Source organism: Caretta caretta, chromosome 2 (assembly GCF_965140235.1).
Source record: "Caretta caretta isolate rCarCar2 chromosome 2, rCarCar1.hap1, whole genome shotgun sequence".
NCBI lineage: Eukaryota > Metazoa > Chordata > Testudines > Cheloniidae > Caretta > Caretta caretta.
Genome location: NC_134207.1, coordinates 235212609 through 235233404, shown reverse-complemented (window position 1 = coordinate 235233404; position 20796 = coordinate 235212609). Strand labels below are relative to the sequence as shown.

General features: G+C 38.6%; 1 protein-coding gene across 18 annotated transcripts in view; it reads right to left on the bottom strand.

The window, feature by feature from the left end:
- KIAA1217 (KIAA1217 ortholog) overlaps window positions 1–20796 on the bottom strand; it is a 531293-nt gene that overhangs the window by 97236 nt on the left and 413261 nt on the right. For 17 of the 18 annotated variants that reach the window (XR_007354929.2, XR_007354928.2, XM_048837886.2 and 14 more), the window contains 2 exons: window positions 8646–8844; window positions 5605–5698 (listed from right to left, as the gene is read on the bottom strand). Coding sequence is in view for 16 of the 18 variants with exons in the window: in XM_048837886.2 (XP_048693843.2) it covers window positions 5605–5698; window positions 8646–8844 (293 nt within the window). In the remaining 2 variants the exon portion in view is untranslated. Of the gene's footprint in view, window positions 1–269; window positions 590–5604; window positions 5699–8645; window positions 8845–20796 lie in introns of those variants that run through there. The other variant, XM_048837879.2, reaches the window with a different exon arrangement.

Here is a 20796-nt window from a genome sequence, read left to right as displayed (position 1 = left end):
ACTATATTTATATATTATGTTGAACTCTCAACCAGATTTCAAATGACAAGTTAGAAAGTAATCAAATTATTACTTTCAATACACAGATTTTAAACTAGACATAAAAAGACTAGTTTTGGTAGTCAACAGGGGAATAAAACATTTCTTCTTCTGGAAGATTTTAAAAAAATCTAGTTTTGATCTCTGGTTTAAATCCCCAGTTAATCTAAAAATATCCTTTAGCCAAAAAGAAAAAGGAATTCCATATTCACTACGAATAGGCATCTTACCTTACATCTTTTGGTGAACTCCTTTTCTAGAAGCATCTGGCAGGTATTAGAACACAAAAGTACTTTCAGCTAAGCTTGTCTTTACATTGTCTTAAAACTAAACTTCTTTGCTTTTGTTTTGCTAGAAGAAGCTCTGAGACAAAACATGTGGATTAAAACAGCAGCAGCCTCTCTGTTCAAGAGATTTCATGGATATTCACAGGCTTTGCTTCCACTGTCCGAAAGTTAAGTCTGAGCAAGAAAGGCATTTTTCCTGTCCCGGAAATCAGTATAACCAAAACCAATGCTGAGCTAATGAGAAATGTTTCTTCCATGTGTTCTGCTTGGCAGACACTGCAAGTCATATCAAGGAAACACATGATGTTTATAAATACAATATGGCTCATGTTGTCATAACCTCTCAATGACAACAAGAGCACTAGAAAAAGCAGGCAGCAAAACAGCAGGAAAGATGATATTTGTATCATTTAGAAGTTCTGTATCAGATATACATATATTAGTTTTTTTCCTAAAGAAAAAGTTTTATGGTAGAGGGATCCGGAAGGCAGTGTTTGGCACCTTATAAACTTACTATGGGTGTTCCTAGCATTATCATGCATTCAAACAACTACTTGTTTAAATATTTGCTCTCAGTTTTAGGAGCTACACTCTAAGCGGATGCTTATTGCAGTCAGAGGGTGTGATTACAGTTCAAGTAAACATACCCAGACTAGCTTTCATTTAGCTAGCTCAGGTCCTGGAGCACGGAAGCTGAAGCAGCGTGCACTTCAGCGTGGCTGTACAAGTGCCCAGGAATCTCTCGCAAGTCTAGTGCACTCTGGAGCACAAGCTGCCACAGCTTGACTGTTCTGGTACCTGTGCTGCCTCAGCCTGCTCCGAGTAGAAGGTGGCTTCACGCACACAGTTGCCCCTTTTAAACTCTCCCACCTGTCAGGTTCCCAGGGGATGTGTCAGTGTCACCATGCTGGCCCCTTGTCCCCTTTTGCAGTAGTTTGACCTCTCCCCTTCAGCTTCCCCCAGCCATAAAGCATTATTCCCTACTTTCGGTCAGCCAGACAAATCCCTCTCCCTGCCCTAAATGGTATGGTGCAATCATTCTGGTACCTGAGCTAGCTAGATTAGAGCTAGCTCAATATGTCTATATACCTTGTGACTGCAGTATAGACATACCGTAAGACTGTTACAAAAAATCAGCAAGTGGTCAATTTTGGCAATACTTGTATTTTTACTTTTTGCATTTAATGACCTGAAGATTTTTAACTTGAACACAATCCAATGAAACACCGCTAGGAATCTCCCATAATCTGGAAGCCTTTGTTTAAAGTATCCGAAGAACTCAAAAGGATGATCTTGCATTTATTATCTCTGTGTCTTTCTTAAAAAGGTTGTAGAGGGTTTTTTTAAACTAAGGACTAGGGGAAAGCTGACAGATGCAGATGAGCACACAATGCAGGCAGACACATCTCATAGGGATTAAGTTATTAAAGAAGGAACTCTATGTTCTCACAAAGAGGATAGGAAAGAAGTTGGTAAAGTACACCTAGGAGCTAGAGAGGAACAGTCATATTTAAATGAGATACTTTTACATGAAGGAAAGCAACTGAATATTGACAAAATATACAAGTCTAAATACTAATGGGAGAACTACAGTGACTGTCATTAAATGAGGATATTGACATAATAGACATCACAGAAACTTGGGGGAATGAGGATAACCAGTGGGATGAGTAATACCACGGAATAACATAGTAGGTTGCACTGATGGGGGAGTGCCACTATATGTGAAAGAAAGCATGGAGTCAAATTAAATAAAAATCTCAAATCAAACTGTGCCATAGAATCTCTATAGATAGAAATTCCATTCTTGAACAACAAACGGTACAGCAGTAGGAATGTATTAAGGACCACCTGACCAGGATGGTGACTGTGATTGTGAAATACTCAGGGAGATTAGAGAGTCTGCAAAGAGAGAAAATGCTGTAATAATGGGGGATTTCAACTATGCCCATGTTGACGGGGTACATGTCACCTCAGGACAGGATGAAGAGATAAAATTTCTTGACACCATAAATGACTGCCTCTTGGAGCAGCTTGTCCTGGAACTCACAAGGGAGAGGCAATTCTTGAGTTAGTCCTCAGTGCAGCACAGCATTTGGTCCAGGATATCAATATAGCTGAACCACTTGGTAATAGCGACCATAATGTAATTAAATTTAACACCCTTGTATGGGGACGAATGCCAAAGAAGCCCACCACAGTAGCAGTTAACTTCAAAAAGGGGAGCTACACAAAAATGAGGAAGCTAGTTAAACAAAAATTAAAAGGAACAGTCACAAGGGTGAAATGCCTGCAAACTGCATGGAGACTATTTAAATCTACTGATAGGCAAAGTAAGAAAAACGTAGCTTGAGAACCTATTAGACTTTGATTCAAGGATACTAACTTTGTATATTTGGATATGTGATGTTGGCAATTTAAGTTTTAATGGCTATAAAGCTTTAACTTTTTGAGTCTCAATGTCTACTGTCATTTAATAATTATTGTCTGATCCCCTCCATAATTTCCCATAACCGAAAATTTAAATAATAAAAATAGGAAAAAAACTTTAAAACAAACATCAGTATTATCTATCAACATTATAAAAAATAAACATCAAATTCTGCCAGCCCTAAGTATAACACAAAAGATGTGTGACAAGATCTGCCTTCATAAGGTGTTGATTCACATTTCAAAAGTAATCTCCTTAAAACAGGACAGGCAATAATCGCTTTATCCCTAGATTTACTGAAACAGATGCTAATGCAAAGCACTGTGTTTACAGTAATTATTCCTTCCTCCCCTCTCATTTTAGTATAGTTAGTTTCAATTTATCTAAGCACCATGGGAAGGAAGACTGGAGTGATCTCTTTCCCACCATCCAACTTCTTCCATATCCTACATCTGCCTGCCTCAATGCAGCTGCAGAACGAATGCGTTCTTACTCTTGGGTTCTCCCTGTCCACCATATATATTCATGTGATCACATATATAAGCAACAAAACAAAAAATCAGGTGCTTCTTTTTAGGCTTCTCCATGCTGACTCACCAGTGTCCTGAACTCTGACTTGCAGGGACTACCTCTCAAATTGAAAAGGTAGTTAAGTCACCCATCCAAGAGCTGACCAAACCCAACTCTGCTGAGCTTGTGAGAGCTAACAAAAGCACATCTCCAGGTGAGCTGGCTACAGACCAGGAAATAACTATTCTTGGGAGATGTGAGGATTTTGAAATGCCACCTCTGGTAAGACACACACAGAACCACCTCAGAGAGTAGAGTGTAATATGGTAAAATAATCACAGAATTGTAGAAACGTTGGGCTAGAAGAGACCTTAAGATGTCCCCTAATCCAGCCTCCTGTGCTGGTACAGAGGGAGCCAGCCACCTTTATTTTTGAATTATCCCACTTTGGTCCGAGGGAGGGAGTTTCGCCATACTCAATATGTATCTGTGGGCATAATCTCAGTTTCACAGTTTTATATTTTAATGTGAATAATACAAATTTTAACCACTGTTTTTACAGAGAGACATTTGTATTTGAAACAACTTTATTAGACAGTAAATATCTGACACAGGGCCAAAGAAGTAATCCAGATTGCTGATATTTTGATTTTGTGTACACATTAGCAAAATAAGTCTGAATACCAGTCCAGCACACAAAAAAGTTACATTTAGCCCCCCTTTCAAGTGGGACAACAACAATTTAGACCTAATGATGCAATGTCAACACATTATTATTACAATGGTTAACATTACTATAGGTACCAAAAATGTGCCCTGCCCTAAGATATTAAGGATATATTTCAGATACATCCGGTTACTGCTCCACAGAAGTCAATAATATTTCAGGATTCTCAGCACCTTGCAGGAGACACATAGCAATTTATCAGATGGGCCCCTAAATGAGCTGCTATCACTCTATATACAGATTTTTAACATGCAGTGAGGTGAATAATAAGATAATTGGATTTTATGACCCATCAGAGAGATTGTTTTATGATGTTTTAAAATTCAAATATTTAAATGAAATAATTACAGGAGAGGTGGTTGAAAATACCGCAGGAAACTGAATGACTGCCACAATTGCACTGAAACAACAATGCCCTACACCATTACAACTGCAAAAGTACTTAAATATAATTAAACCAAAAAAGCAAAGATCTGTGGCAGATGCAAAAGAAATTGTGAAACCAAGAACCAGAGGCACAATTATAAACTAATATTTTTACAGGAGTTCCTCAGAACATTTGACATCCGCTTTGGAGCATGTGTAAGTTACTAAAAAACAAGCAGCACACTTGTTAATAACTGTATCCTTCTTGAAGGCTTAATATGATTTTATTATTTCCTATATATTATATTTAAACAAAAAAGAAACAAAGGGAGTAAATTTCAGAAGCTTTTTTGGCAAATTCAAAAGCAAAGATTTCAACTTAACAAAGGTTACTATATATATGGTATTTTTGACAGACACAAAAATTGATGCTCTTTTCAAAACTGCAAAGCATTTATTAGTATTTTGAGTCTGAGATAGTCATTTATGAAGCACATCAGGAGACATGGAGCTCAACTGGAAAGCTTTTGAAAATGGTGTTGCGAGTTGCACTACTAATAGAGTAAAAGTTAAACCATACTCTGCTTTGTTGAAAAGAAGAGTTTGGTGCCCACTAATGAATGAGACTTCAAATTGAAATCTGAAACAAATTACTAAAAAAGTTGTGCTGTGATTTCAGTTCTTTACTGTGAATGAATAAGGGATCAGAGAGTGTTAAAGTAAATAGTGACAAGGAATGAAGTAATAGATCAGGGGTCAGCAACCTTTCAGAAGTGTTGTGCCGAATCTTCGTTTATTCACTCGAATTTAAGGTTTCGTGTGCCAATATTACATTTTAACATTTTTAGAAGGTCTCTTTCTATAAGTCTATAATATGTAACCAAACTATTGTTGTATGTAAAGTAAATAAGGTTTTTAAAATGTTTAAAGTAAAAAAGGTTTTTAAAAGTTAAATTGGCTTAAGAAGCTTCATTTAAAATTAAATTAAAATGCAGAGCCCCCCGGACTGGTGGCCAGGGCCTGGGCAGTGTGAGTGCCACTGAAAATCAGCTTGTGTGCCACCTTTGGCACATGTGCCATAGGTTGCCTACCCCTGTAATAAATCAATAAATGAGTTAGCAGCATGGATCAGTGTATTCCCCTTGCAGCATGTGTGTATTCACACTATATACGTTAATGTAAACATTTCACATAGAAAACAGAAGATCAAATAAAAACTAATATAAATCAACTCTGGCACTTACCCTTAAATCTCCATTTACAGTTCTGGATGTATGATTAAATGCTTGTGCAGGATCTTTGTTATAAACTTTAAGGAAAGATCTGTCCTGAATGTTCCTGGAATCAAAAACATCGAGAACGATAATAGATGAAAGGAGTTTTATTTTAGACATTTCCTTTGCTTGCCCTAAGGATTCAGGCAACAGACATCAACCACCATCAAGACATTGCTGCAACTGACCAATAAAAAAACCCTACTGCTATAAAATAGACACACAAATAACAAAACCTACTTCAGTTCTCTTTCCCATGGAAAGTATCATTCTTTCAGCACAGCTCCACACCCATAAAAACCAGGTGGTACTGAGTTTCTTTCAAGATCCCCCCCACGGAGTGAAAACACTTTGTAAGATAATAAAGCTGCAATATTTACAATGCACCCAAAAAGGTTTAAGTTAATATTTAAATACTTTATTGTGTACTCTACACAAACACATGAATTTCTGCTATTCTAATGAGCACAAATCAAAAGAAAAATACTTTTGAAATTATTCTTGAGGCAAATGTAACTTAGTTTGTTCACAAAACTGAAAACATTCCATAGCGATTAAGAACACATCAGCAAATGTAAAACCAAACTTTCAAGCCTCCAATCTTTCATAAAGCTTTTTTTTTAAATAAAAAAAAGCACAGCTTTGATAAAAGCAACTACAGAATTTGATGCAAATTGTTGGAAGAGAAAACAAAAAGATTTTTAAGATTAGCACAAAGAGCCTTGTCATTCATACGTCTTTTTATAAACTGACTCATTCAGACAACAATCAGACAACAGATGTTTTACATTAGTCTCAAAACCTACCTTACAATAATTTCATAGATTAGAAATCTGCACTGAGTCCTGCTGATTTCTTGTTCAGGACTAATCAGCAACAATCTAATTAACGGCAACAATCTAAACACACTAATGTCCTTTCAAAACTGTGATTCCTTTCATTTCACAGTAGTGATTTCAAGAGAATTTGCACAGAAGACTGAATTCCTTTCCTCCAGGTACAGCTACAAGTTTAGTGGACTGATCTTACTCATTGGGATTATCATTTTAAAAAACTGAAGTGAAGCATTCTTGGGCTGGTCTAATTTCTTTCTTTTAAAGTCATATTACAGTCAGCGATTGCTTTGAATCTGTAACTAGTCAGAACTTGCACTGCTGCTGTAGACTTCAAGTAGTCTATTAAAAAAACACATAGCTGTACAGACAGATCAGTCCCATCTGTTTAAGAAATGTATGGTTAATGAGAAGTTTAGAGTTGATGAGAGTTAACTACATGTAGAATGTACAAGAAAATACCTACCCTGTAGCAAATTTATGTTCTTAGTTTATTTATGGCAGCATAAACTCTTTTCTGTCTTACTAATATGGAATTTAAGATAATATCAATATCTAAAAAAAGGTGACAGGTCTACGTTTAGTTAGTGAATAATTTGGGAACAATGTTTATGGTCTGTAAATTAAATAATATTCAGTGCCAACAGTGCAGATGTTACATATAAGGTAAGGACAAAATTCTGCTCAGAGATCTGCATGAAGACTCTAAACTACAGAATTCTGCTCTCCATATGGACATGGAATGATTCTTGGTTAATGTATTTTTCAATGCAAGGAAAGTTCTCTCATTTTCCAGTTCATTCTTAGCTCACAAATGATGATGGCATATACAGAGGCAAGGTGGGTGAGGTAATATCTTTAATTGGACCAAACTTAATCTACTCTCTTTTCTATCTCAAAAATGATGGTTGAGAGAGGTTACTCAACTAATGTCAAGTTTTGTTTAAAAATAATCTCCATAGCTATCTTGTAGAAATATGACAGCTTGAAGTAAAGTAGTAAAAGAGAGTGCATTTGATCTCTGAATTGAATTGTATTTGCACCATAACTCCATTCCACTCCACCTGAAACTTTTCTGATAACAGGTACACATTTGTGTATTTTTTTATTTGCACATCTGTTTTGCATTCACTATTTGACGGTGTTAGAGCTGAACACTTTTCCTTCTGTCCCTCCTTCTCTTCTGCTTTGCTCTTGTCATTTTGTGTCTGTTCTGGAATTTATCATACACTATCTTACGAACAGTCTGGTATAAATATATGCCACATATCCCGAACTATTTTTCACACCATAACAAATCTGTGGTCAGCCACATGGTTGTAACTGCTGGGCAAGTTGGCCATTGGGAACTTCTTGGTGGTTATGGGTTAACATTCTGATCCTTCTGCTCCAAAAGCACAGATACCAACTGGTGTCAGAAGTTCAGGGCTTAAGAAACATGGTTGAGCAGCTCTGATTCCATCCAACAGAGGACACATACATACATACATACAAACCAGGTCTTTACAATATTCTTTGTCTGCAGTATTGGCTGAGTTCAGAAGTATTTTTAATTATTATTATTAATTATTTGTATTAATGTAGCATCTAGGACCAGCGGCAGGTATTCAGTTGCCCAGTCCTGATGGAAACTAGAGCAGCAGTGGGTGCACTCCAGCCTCTGCCACTGGCATAACGGACTGTACACTGGTGGTAGATCATAAATAGTGGAGCTCTGCTCCATGACACTCCCTCCAGCCCACACTGTGTCCCAAAACACCCATGACACTTCCCCACTACCCCTCACATCAGACTTTCTGTCAGTGGAGACAGGGATCTGTTTTAAGGCCACTTTGTGAATTTGGCCTATAGGTTTATTTTATGTTTAATATTTCAAATATACATGTTTTGGTAAAAACACAATAAAATATTAATTGTAAAAGCTAACCAAACTTATCTGTACTGAATGAATATTTAAATAAAGTATATCATACATATACGGCTTGTGCAACAGATGTGGTACATATAGCTAAAGGCATGTGTCAAACTGTGAAAACCCCAAATTACTCAGACACCACTGAACTTGCCTCAATGTGTCAGACCTGATATTTGTTAGATATTTATCAGCTTTACTCTTTTTCATGCTATTGATGCACTGCAGAAAAAAACCAAACCAACCGTAGTTCCATGTTTACCTACCTTACATCATTTAGTTCATAGTATATGTTTCTGCTCTCGTCCTTGATGTAAATTGCAACACTGGGAGACTCCAGCATTTTCATTGTCAGCTGCTGGGGGAAGGCACTTACAAAGAGGGCACGAATTGTGTCTGTGCTTGTAATTTCATTCGGCATCCTTAACTGTTTTGTTTCATCTCCATACTGAAGATATAAAACTCCTAAAAGCAAAATACAATTGAAGATTTTTAAAAAAAAAATGCATGGAATAAACCTAGACTCCAAAGTCCACATAGAAAAACACATCAAATATTTAAATCTATACTAGACTAAGCAAAGCTAGATGTCTCTGTCTCACACACAGCGTATCTTTTCACTACAATACTGGAATGAAGAATAAAAACAGTCTTATGGATATTGATTATTTGTTTCTATACCACAGAGTTTTCCCAGAGCAGCATGTTATTGCAAGGAATCTATTTTTACTGTTCTTTAGTTAGATCAAAAGTTTACATTAAAAGAGTTAATTTAAAAATAATACTAAAATGAACCCATACCAGAAGGAAGATGCAGGTAACTCATGGGAAATTTTCTGTCAGCTGAGGGAAAAATTAATCCTTGTATCACTTAGGTTCTTTTAAGCATAAATTCTTTGTTTTAACTTCACACTTACTCAACAGTGGGTTTGATTTTCAAAACCAGCTCCCCATTTTTTCAAGCATAATTTTGTGCCCACAACTGATTTATCAGCAATTTATTTATTTATAAAATTATAGGTGAAATTCATAGTAAGAACAAAGCTGAAGTCACTAAAAAGCACATCTAGCCTGAATATCACCCACTTTAATTTTTAGTGTTTCTGTGTGACATGGTTTGCAACCTTAACAGTAACCTCTAACACATTATGTTATAGTATAGTAGAGGGGGGCGGAAAGAAAGAATCTGAGTCACATATCGATAGATTTATAGATTTTAAAGCCAAAAAGGATAATTCTGATAATCTAGTTTGGCTTTCTGCATAACACAGACCAACAAACCTCCCTTAGCAATTTCTGCATTAAGCCTATAACTTTTGGTTGAGCTTGAGTACATCTTTCAGAAAGGCATCTAGTCTTGATTTAAACATTTCAAGTGATGGAGAACCATCATACGTAGGTAAGTTGTTCCAACAGTTATTTACCATCACGGTTAATATTTTGCACTTTATTTCTAGTCTCACTTTGTCTAGCTTCAGTTTCCAAAGACTGGATTTTGTTAGGTCTTTTTCTATTATATTAAAGAGCCGTCTACTATCAGAAATCTCTTTTCCTATGTACATACTTGGGGACCATGATCAAGTCACCTCTTAAATTTCTCCTGGATAAACTAAATAGATTGAGCTTCGTAAGTCTCTCAGTACTAGGCATGGTTTCCAGACCTACTTTTTTCTCATCAAAAGTAAATGTCAATATTTTGCAATTATATACTGCAGTGCCTTTCATCAAAGGATCTCAAAACAAACAGACTTTAATTAATTGTGTCCAACAATATTCCCCTGAGGTAGGCAAGTATTGTAATATATTCATTTTACAGATGGGCAAATGGAGACACAGAGGCAGTCCTCCCCTTGTGGAGTCTCCTATTTTCTCCCACTGGACCTTGCTCACTAGGGGTGAGATTCTCACTCCAACACCATCCCCTTTTGACAGAGTGACATAAAAGGGCATAAAAAGCCTTGGAGAGGCTGGCCAGGGGAGAATTCCCCCAGTGTAGGAGCTGAGGAAGACAGCCACAGACTATCCTGCAAGACCTGACATCTGGGCCATGCCAGGGGTAGGAAGGACATGTTGGGGGTGGGGCCACAGCCTGTCTATAGGCATCTGAGGACAGGCTGATATGATGTTAGAGAGCCCTGAGGGGCTACCTAAGTTACACCAGTGGCCTCTTCAGCCCCCTGAATCAGGAGGGCACAAAGGTACTTGAAGAGAATGACAGATCTGCTCAAATGTGACTATGTTGCTCTTTCTTGGTTAGTCCTCAGAAGATATAAGCCACAATACTAGCAACTCATTTTCTCCTTTAAGTCACCTGTTTTTTTTTTGTAAGGGAACAGAAATGCCTAAATAATATCCCTACTGATGATCATGCAGTCTATGGGGCTACAGCACAAATTACAAAACCTATTTAGGTAGTGATAGCTTGGTTTAAGGTCAAAATTGGTTATACCACCAATGATGGGGTGGTGGAAGGGTTTTTATTTTATATATTCATGAGCTACCACCAGTAACTAAAAGTTTGTGCTGAAGTCCTGGGACATGAAGCCATTTACTGAAAAATATAGAAGACATATTAATCTAAGATGAGTTTTCTTTATACTCAGCTCTTCGTATTTTTCTCACTATGTTGCCCATAATTGCTATAAATGAGTGAATGCACATTTTGGCAGCTGTTCCCACAATCAGTGAGTAGATAATTGTACCTGGAGCAAGAGAAGGCAGAACATGTTAATTTTTATGCATACTAATCAGACTCCTCAACACCAGCTAACCATTATTTAATATTAGGCTGCTTTTAAAATGACACTGTCAGTACCTTTTCTATACTATTATGAATGGATGATATTGTTACGAGCTGGGTTAAACCTTGTTATGGGTTGAATTACAGCCTCATTGAAAATGAGGTGTGAACATGCCCTTCAATTAAGATAGGTGTAAGACACAGTTAAGGGGCCATACCTAAAACATTGACGTAACCTAGTCTGCCCAGTAACTAGCAACACATGGCTGCAGAGCTCCATTGGACATTGTTCTGGCCAGATGCGCTTGTGGCATAGGTGCTGGAACTAGGGGAGCGGGGGTGGCATAGAAGAAGGTGCTGCAGCATCCCCTGGCTTGAAGTGGTTTCCATCATATACAAGGTTTACAGTTTGATTCAATGGCTCTCAGCATCCCCAGTATACAAATTGTTCCAGCACCACTGGCATGTGGGGAAAAAGTCTAGCTGGAGGGGACAGTCAAGAAACAGAGAAACCCAAAGGCAGCAAGAAAGCCAAGCAGTAGCCTGTAACCACAGCATGACCCTGAAAAAAGCCTAGCAAAAGGTTCTGGGTCAGGGTTGCTGGATGAGGGAAGATTGGGCCTGTAAACTAAGAAATGACTCCTTTTGTTTCTGGTTCCTCCTGTGTTTGGAGAAGCAGGACATTATACATTCCTTGTAAATGAATAAGATTGCATCCAAGAAAATACCAGACTCCATCATCAGTTTCTACTTCCAGCTGAAACATCCCCAGGGTCCTGAATCGACTAGCTGCTCGGGTCAAAAAGGTGTAACAATATCATCCTGTGTCACTAAGGTTGCACTCAGGTTTCATTACAAACTCTATTTTTAACCTTTTACTTTGGCAGGCAAAACTAGATTGACCTGAAAATTGCCAGATTTACTCCAAAGGTTTAGGAGAATTTTTCCGAAAGTTTATTTTTTTTTTAAAATGGCCTATACCTCAAAAACTGTTAAGTTAATTTTCTTTACTCTGAATTGAAATTATGATTTTTTTGTTAAACATCCTTGAGAACTCATGTAGTAGATATATTTGAAGAAAATAAGCTGTAATTAATCAACATTTTAATGACTATATCTAACCCCTGTATTCACTGTTCTTAAGCAAACAAAGTTTTTGCGTGTGATTACTTCAAGAGTATACGAGAATTTTTCTTTGAAGGTGTTGTTCAAAATATTTTTCAGTTGACAAAAAATGCTTAAAATGACACTTTAAAAGTGATATATCGATACCATATATTTAAAGAACTCAGTACACAAACAAAAATGTTGTTAACTTTAAACTAAGTTTGCTACTAAGTACGTATGAATATCAAGAAATGTTAGTTTAAAACAAAACAAAAAAAACCCTTTAGGGCTTAAAGGGTTTGGAACATTCCCAAACAGCCTTAACTCTGCCCTTCCTCACACACCCTCAACCTATATATCAGAAACTCACTTACAGTTGTTTTAATGTAGATTTTCCAAATAAACTTGTATCTAGTCTGGAATGATTGTTCCTTAACAATATAGAGGTTTTATTTAGAAATCACAGAGACCTTTGGTCCATAAACTTATTAGCATGGGAAAGAACATTTTCAAAGGTATTATGGTAAATTCTCCTTCTCCTATTCTCCCTTATATTACATACTTTTAAAAAGCCACTGCCTTTTCCATTGAGTTGCCTGATCCGTGTCATTATATAGCAGTTGTTAAGGTTCCTTCCCCACTCTGAACTCTCGGGTACAGATGTGGGGACCTGCATGAAAGACCCCCTGTCATAAATATAAAGGGAAGGGTAAACCCCTTTGAAATCCCTCCTGGCCAGGGGAAAGCTCCTCTCACCTGTAAAGGGTTAAGAAGCTAAAGGTAACCTCGCTGGCACCTGACCAAAATGACCAATGAGGAGACAAGATACTTTCAAAAGCTGGGAGGAGGGAGAGAAACAAAGGGTCTGTGTGTCTGTCTATATGCTGGTTTCTGCCGGGGATAGACCAGGAATGGAGTCTTAGAACTTTTAGTAAGTAATCTAGCTAGGTATGTGTTAGATTATGATTTCTTTAAATGGCTGAGAAAAGAATTGTGCTGAATAGAATAACTATTTCTGTCTGTGTATCTTTTGTGTAACTTAAGGTTTTGCCTAGAGGGGTTCTCTATGTTTCTGAATCTAATTACCCTGTAAGATATCTACGATCCTGATTTTACAGGGGGAATTTCTTTATTTCTATTTACTTCTATTTTTATTAAAAGTCTTCTTGTAAGAAAACTGAATGCTTTTTCATTGTTCTCAGATCCAAGGGTTTGGGTCTGTGGTCACCTATGCAAATTGGTGAGGCTTTTTACCAAACCTTGTCCAGGAAGTGGGGTGCAAGGTTTTGGGAAGTATTTTGGGGGGAAAGACGCGTCCAAACAGCTCTTCCCCAGTAACCAGTATTAGTTTGGTGGTGGTAGTGGCCAATCCAAGGACAACGGGTGGGATATTTTGTACCTTGGGGAAGTTTTGACCTAAGCTGGTAAAGATAAGCTTAGGAGGTTTTTCATGCAGGTCCCCACATCTGTACCCTAGAGTTCAGAGTGGGGGAGGAACCTTGACACCCCCTAAGCTTATTCTTACCAGCTTAGGTTAAATGCTATCACCACCAAAGTGTCACACAAAGAACAGGGGAAGTGCCCACTTGGAAACGTCTTTCCCCCCAAAAAATATTCCCCCAAGCACTACACCCCCTTTCCTGGGGAAGGCTTGATAAAAATCTTCACCAATTTGCATAGGTGAACCCAGACCCAAACCCTTGGATCTTAAGACCAATGAAAAAGCAATCAGGTTCTTAAAAGAGAATTTTAATTGAAGAAAGAATAAAAGAATCACCTCTGTAAAATTAGGATGGTAAATACCTTACAGGGTAATCAGATTCAAAACATAGAGAATCCCTCTAGGCAAAACCTTAAGTTACAAAAAGACACAAAAACAGGAATATACATTCCACTCAGCACAACTTATTTCATCAGCCATTTAAACAAAACAGAATCTAACGCATATCTAACTAGATAGCTTACTAACTCTTTACAGGAGTTCTGACCTGCATTCCTGCTCTGGTCCTGGCAAAAGCATCACACAGACCGAGAGAGACCCTTTGTTCCCCCCCCCCGCCCCCGCCTCCAGCTTTGAAAGTATCTTGTCTCCTCATTGGTCATTTTGGTCAGGTGCCAGCGAGGTTATCTTAGCTTCTTAATCCTTTACAGGTGAAAGGGTTTTTCCTCTGGCCAGGAGGGATTTAAAGGTGCTTACCCTTCCCTTTATATTTATGACAGCAGTACTTTAGGGTATTTCCTGTTTGAGAAAACTAGCTGTTCATTCCGAAAAATCCTCCTTTCGGCATGATAGAAGAAAAAGGGACTTTCAGATCCATTATTTTAAATCATTCACATTGTTCCATACACACATCTCGTCAGGCTGAAACTGGGACAGCTGGCAACACCCTAATGCCCAGCTTGAGGGAAGCAGCTGCACCCCTACAATCATTTCTTATTGTCAACTAATAAATTACTCATATTAAAACTAAAGCAAGAGGAAATAGTGTCTAACCCTGGTGCAGCTCTCATTAGGACAACAGCATAGCTGCCAGCAAAGCCGATGGAGAGGGAGCCAAAGGAAACAAATGCTAATGTTTTCATGCATCCTAATGCTCTTTCTGCACTTACTCTTCTGTCACAACAGATTTGCCAGAAAGATTAAGATTGTGCTGAGTTTTTACAAACACAAAACAAACAAGACAATAATGCAGCATGTAATAGGCTTAACTTCAGGAGGACAGGTAACATTTATGTGAATAATGAAGGCTATACTATATAGCACATCTGAAAGTAGTAACTTGAGTCAGGTTTCAGAGTAACAGCCGTGTTAGTCTGTATTCGCAGAAAGAAAAGGAGTACTTGTGGCACCTTAGAGACTAACCAATTTATTTGAGCATAAGCTTTCATAGCTCACGAAAGCTTATGCTCAAATAAACTGGTTAGTCTCTAAGGTGCCACAAGTACTCCTTTTCTTTTAACTTGAGTCAAACCATGCTACTGCTGCTAATTCTAGGCATGTCTATAGCACCTTCAGTTTTAGAACTTGTCTACATTTATAAACAAACTATACTGGCAAACCCTCCTAGTGCAGATGTAGCTTATTGTAGCAAAAAAGTCCTTTTGCCAGTAAAGCTTATACCAGTTTCCCAAGTGAAATAAAGCCATGCTGGCAAAAGGCCTTTTTTTGCCAGTTTAACTGTGATTACAGTAGGGCTTTTGCTGCCTCAGCTATGTCAGCAAAAAATCATGCCCCTAAACATAGAATATGCTAGCAAAACTTTTAAGCATAGAGAAGGCCTTAGGTTTCTTAAAGCATTTTACAAACATTATTTCATTAAAGCTTCATTAACAACATTCCTGTGAGGTAGGAAAGTGCAGTTTACAGATGAAAAAATGAAGAACAAGGAGATGAAGTGATTTGTCCAAGGACACAAAGAACAGCTATGGAAAAGCTAGAAGTAGAAACCAGGTCTCCCCGATTGCCCTATGGTCTAACCATAAGACTCTCCTTTCTCTACATATAGATCTCTACAATAAATGAGATCCTAATTCTGCTTTTCCTTCTAAGAAGGTTCAGTTAGAAAAAGGTTTTCAAAAAGTTCATCCTCCGTCTCAGGGTTGGTCTAAACACAAATTTTCACCAGTTTAACTTAAGATGTGCCATCAAACTGGTTTTATTAAACCAGCGTTAGATGAGGCTTCAGTGTGAGGCCATTCTTATATGCAAGATAAACAGATCTAAACCAGGTTTAAACCAGTGTAAGGGTATCCACTAACAAAGTTGTAAATCAATTTAACACCACAACTTTACTTAAACCAGCACAACTTTGTGAATAGACCATGCATCATCAGGCTTCCAAATCTCTCTCTCTCTCTCACACACACAGAGAGAGAAAATATGCACACAATTGAATCTAGACAAATTCCGAATGGAAATAAGGTGTAGATTTTTTACTGTGAAGATAATTAACCATTGGAACAATTTACCACGGGTTGTGGTGGATTCTCCATCATTGATAATTTTCAAATCAAGATTGGATGTTTTTCTAAAAGACATGGTCTAGGAATTATTTTGAGGGAGGTGTATGGCCTGTGTTACACAGGAGGTCAGGTGATCACAATGGTCCCTTCTGGCCTTGGAGTCTACGCATCTCTGAAGTAGTGGAGAAAAACAAGTTAAAATACTTGATAAACCGTTTAAGAATAATTAATAATTAAGAATAAATAATCATAATAAGTAATGTCAACTTCAAAGCACTTCACAAACATTAGATAATCCTCACAATATTCATTTCAAGTCGGTAAGTACTATTATCCCCATTATACAGAAGGGGAAATTGACGCAGAAGGGTTAACCAACACTACAGAGGGAGCCACAGCTAAAACTGGAACTCAGGAATTCCTGTTTCCACTAAATCACATCTCTGCCTGTCTCACTAAATCACTGTGTAGTCGGACACTTTCTAAGGCTACATTTCTGACACCCCTACTGATGTTGAGCAGCAGCTTACTCCACAAGTGGTCTCATTGACATCAATGTAACAACTATTTAATATCAATAAGGGTGTCAGAATCTGGCCCAAAGTGAATATTGGAATATTGGTACTAATGTTCCCCAACAAACAGATCAGATTTCACCATGAATGTTATCTGAGACAAATATAGTATAGTATTTAAGGGTGTAACAGAGGTCAAAACCCATATTGTTCTTCTTAGACATGTATCAGACAAATAGAGATAACACACATTGGTGTCCTTATCAGTGAATTCTGCAGACACACACATAACTTTGCTACAGCAACACTTCTTGTAATGGAGAAGAAATTCCTTAGTATGCAGTTGTTACTATCCCCATGCTCAACACTAGCCTTTCCAGCTATACAACACATTCTTTCAGAACTATTCTGAGGTCATTGCCACCATCCTTGTGGTATTTCTAGCCTGAAGCTCTAGTACTATTTCCTTTAGCTACTCTCTGCTGATAATATCAATCCTCTACATTTAAAAAGGGGTCTCTTAATATTCTTAGCTACCTTCACAGAATCAATGGGCACAATCTGTGGCATGAAATAAATCTAAAAGTATATGTTTAATTTAATTTTCTTTCTACCAGAATAGCCTGAATAGTTTTGTTCAAGGTTCTTCAGCTGTCTGGTCGGGTTTTTCAGTAAAGATAGAAAAAATGTCGGGTTTAGTTCCTTAAATCTACATACTGCTAATCTGTCCATAACCTGCTATTTACTGAGACTAGCTGTAATAGGTCTGTTTTATCACAAAAAGAATACACAGAGAATGCTAGGGTTATATATTATTTCTATCAGTGTATCCCATGAAGTTGGGATGTGTATTCCACACACCACTCAAATAGGAAAGATTGTAGAGTTTTACGTGTGCCTACTGCAAATGGATGAGTTCAGCCTGGATCACAGGAAAAAAATTTAAATAAAATACTAGTACTTTTGCTTAGAGAAGAACGGAAGAGAATCCAGGTGGTCACAACTAAAACCTATGATGCTTAAACTGTCATCTTTTTATATGGCAAAGTTCACAACTCAGTTAGATGAATGGGGCAGTTCATGCTTCTCAAAACCATTGTTTCAGGCTGTCAGATTTTGGACACCACTGCTTCAGTTTACTCAGCAAATTCTACAGTATCAAGGAATACAGAAGGTTCTGCTTATCACTATAAAGGACAAATATCCATGTTCATACTTTCAGATCTCATGGCAGACTTCAGCACCATTAGTGATAAGGAGCTGCTGACCCATAAGACCTGGCATGGGACTGGGCTGCACAACCGCAATGCAGTTTAGCTGGGACTGACTGGGAAAGCCACGTGTAGGTTTCAACCAGTTCAGCATTCAGCAGCCCACCTTCTGAATGTGACAGATTAACAAGAGCGTATTACACAGGGGCTAAGCATATTACAATGGGTCCGTGATGCCAGATATGATTCAAGGACTTGTTAACTAATTTTTAAAACACTTTATGCTCTAGTAAGTGGTCTGGATACCAGTGAGAGACCATCCTTCACTCTGCATTTTACTGCAGAAACAGCTATGGGCAGGGACATTAAAGCTGATGGTCCCTCAGACCAAAATTCTTAGGGGCTTGCAACAGGTATTGCTTGGGGATAAGGAGCAGTAGGGAGTTCAATAACCAAGGGGCTCTCTCTGTCATGGTAAGCTCCAACTTTTCCACATTAATACCTTTGGACCACTGTGCTAGACTTGCCACTTGATATTAAACATGAAAGGGGGATTTGCATGTACGGTGGAAGGTAGGATTTGGCCTGTTTTTATTGTTTTTCAGTGGTTATCCATAAATAATTTGCCAATTTTAGTGTACAGATGTGGATAGAGCACTGGACTGGAAGTCAGAAGACCTGGGTTCTAATTCAGGCTCTGCTACCGACCAGCAGTTCAACCTAGTACCAGTCACTCCATTGTCTCTGTGCCTGTGTTTCCACCTTCCCTCCTCTCACCAGGCATTTTGGTGTTGTTTGTTTAGATCACAAGCTCTTCAGAGCAGCAATTGTCTCTCACTACATGTTCATATATTACCTAGCACAACGAGGCCCGGATTTTGGGTCGGGATCCTTTGGTACTACTGTAATACAAATAAATAACAATAATGAAAAAAGTCTTGCTCAAGAAAAACAGCAGGGGAAATAAACAGTCCCAGAAATGTGCCTATGTAGCTACATTTCAAGCTAAACCTGTCTCTGAAGGCGTGCTCTGACTCGGGGGCCTGATTCTCCCCTCCATTTCAGCTGTTTTACACCACTGCAACTGCACTGAAGCCATTTCAGACTTACACTTGACACAAACTGTTGTACCAAAGAGGAGATTCAGGCCCCATATCATTTGACCCACAGTATACACTAAGCCTATCATATAATGGTTTTCAGCACAATGTGTATGTGCCGAGGCTGCAATGCTAGAAAGAATTCTGGCTCCCTGGAACAACTTTTTCATTCCTCAGGTGCACACAAGAGATATCCGCTCACACATAAAGGAAGAATAGATTAAATAAACACCACATGTGATTACCCAGCTTCTCTTGGGAAGGTGTACATTTCACTCTTCCCCTGGGTATAGTCCAAGAAAATGTGTAAGTACAGTAAATAGAGCATGAAAGCTTTTATGGACTAGCATATACTGGTATGGTTGTTTACCTCGCTTTGTTTTTTCTGCTGCAAAATGTTTCAAGTAAGATAAAATATTTCTTTTGAAGCCCAATAAACGTCGGTCATGATTTTAAATCAAGGAAGGAGATGAAGTCTAGAAAGAACTGACCAGAAAAACTAGAGTTACCTTAGGATATTTTCATTTCCTAGGATTCCTGTTTCAACCCCATAATTGAAACTGGTTGTTTCAGGCTGTTTTTCCTGCAGAACTGCCAGCCAACTCTAATTTTTCTGACTACGATAGCAAATAAGTACATGTTCATTTTTGCATGTTGATGTGCTTTTCATGCATTACAGAGTCAATAGACAGGACAGGGGAAAATGATTTGAGAGGAATAACTACATTAAAGCCATACACAGTCCTTAATTTGAGATGCAATTCCCAATGTCTTCCAGGAGAGTTCCTCCCTATGGTTCACCAGCTGTATGATATATGGCCTAAAGGCAGTGGTGGATTAAACCTAGAGGCCTAATCCAAAACCCAGTAAATCATTGGGATTTGAGTCAGATCCTAAATAGGGCTGGATCCAATCTTAGCAGAAAAACCTCAAAAACAAATCAAGGGCCTCCTCCCCAGATTTTAAAATTTTATAGAAACCTGACAACATACATTGCATGCATACACACACAAAGCTAATCCCAAACATAAAAGTACATAATCCCAGTTAATCACATAGGATGGAGCACTACACAGAATCAGGAGACCTGGGGTCTATTCCCAGCTACACCACTGGCCTTCTGGGATACTTCAGGCAAGTCACTTCCGCCTCTCTGCTCCAGTTTCCCCATCTGTAAAATGGGGATAATGATACTGACCTGCTTTGTAAAAAAGCTTTGACATTGTGGCAAAGTTCCTCCTCTGCCTTGGTGGGTCCTGCGCTTTTTGGCGGATTTGGTCACCTCAGAGGTTAACGGCAGCCTGCAGTTTGGCCGCTTCTGCTAGAGGCTCAAACCTGCCATTCACTCAGCTAACCTCATCACTGGCCAGCATGGGGGAAATGGAGAACAATCTCCACAGTCTCTCGTCCCACCAAGTGGGTCGGGGACAGGCCAGATCCCTTTCCAAATTAGACCTTCCCTTCTGGTGTTGCTCACAGACCGGGTCAACCCCTTCTGTGTCTGATCAGGGGATGGGGGAACCCGGGCCCCCCCTCTACACCGGGTTCCAGCCCAGGGCCCTATGTCTATGTCTCCTGTAACAGCTGCATGACAGCTACAGCTGCAACTCCCTGGGCTACTTCCCCATGGCCTCCCCCCAGCACCTTCTTTATCCTCACCACAGGATCTTCCTCCTGAGGCCTGATCCTGCTTGTACTCCTCAGTCTTCCAGCAGCACGCCTTCTCACTCCCTGATCCTTGCACGCCCTCCACTAACTGATGGGAGGTCCTTTTTAAACCA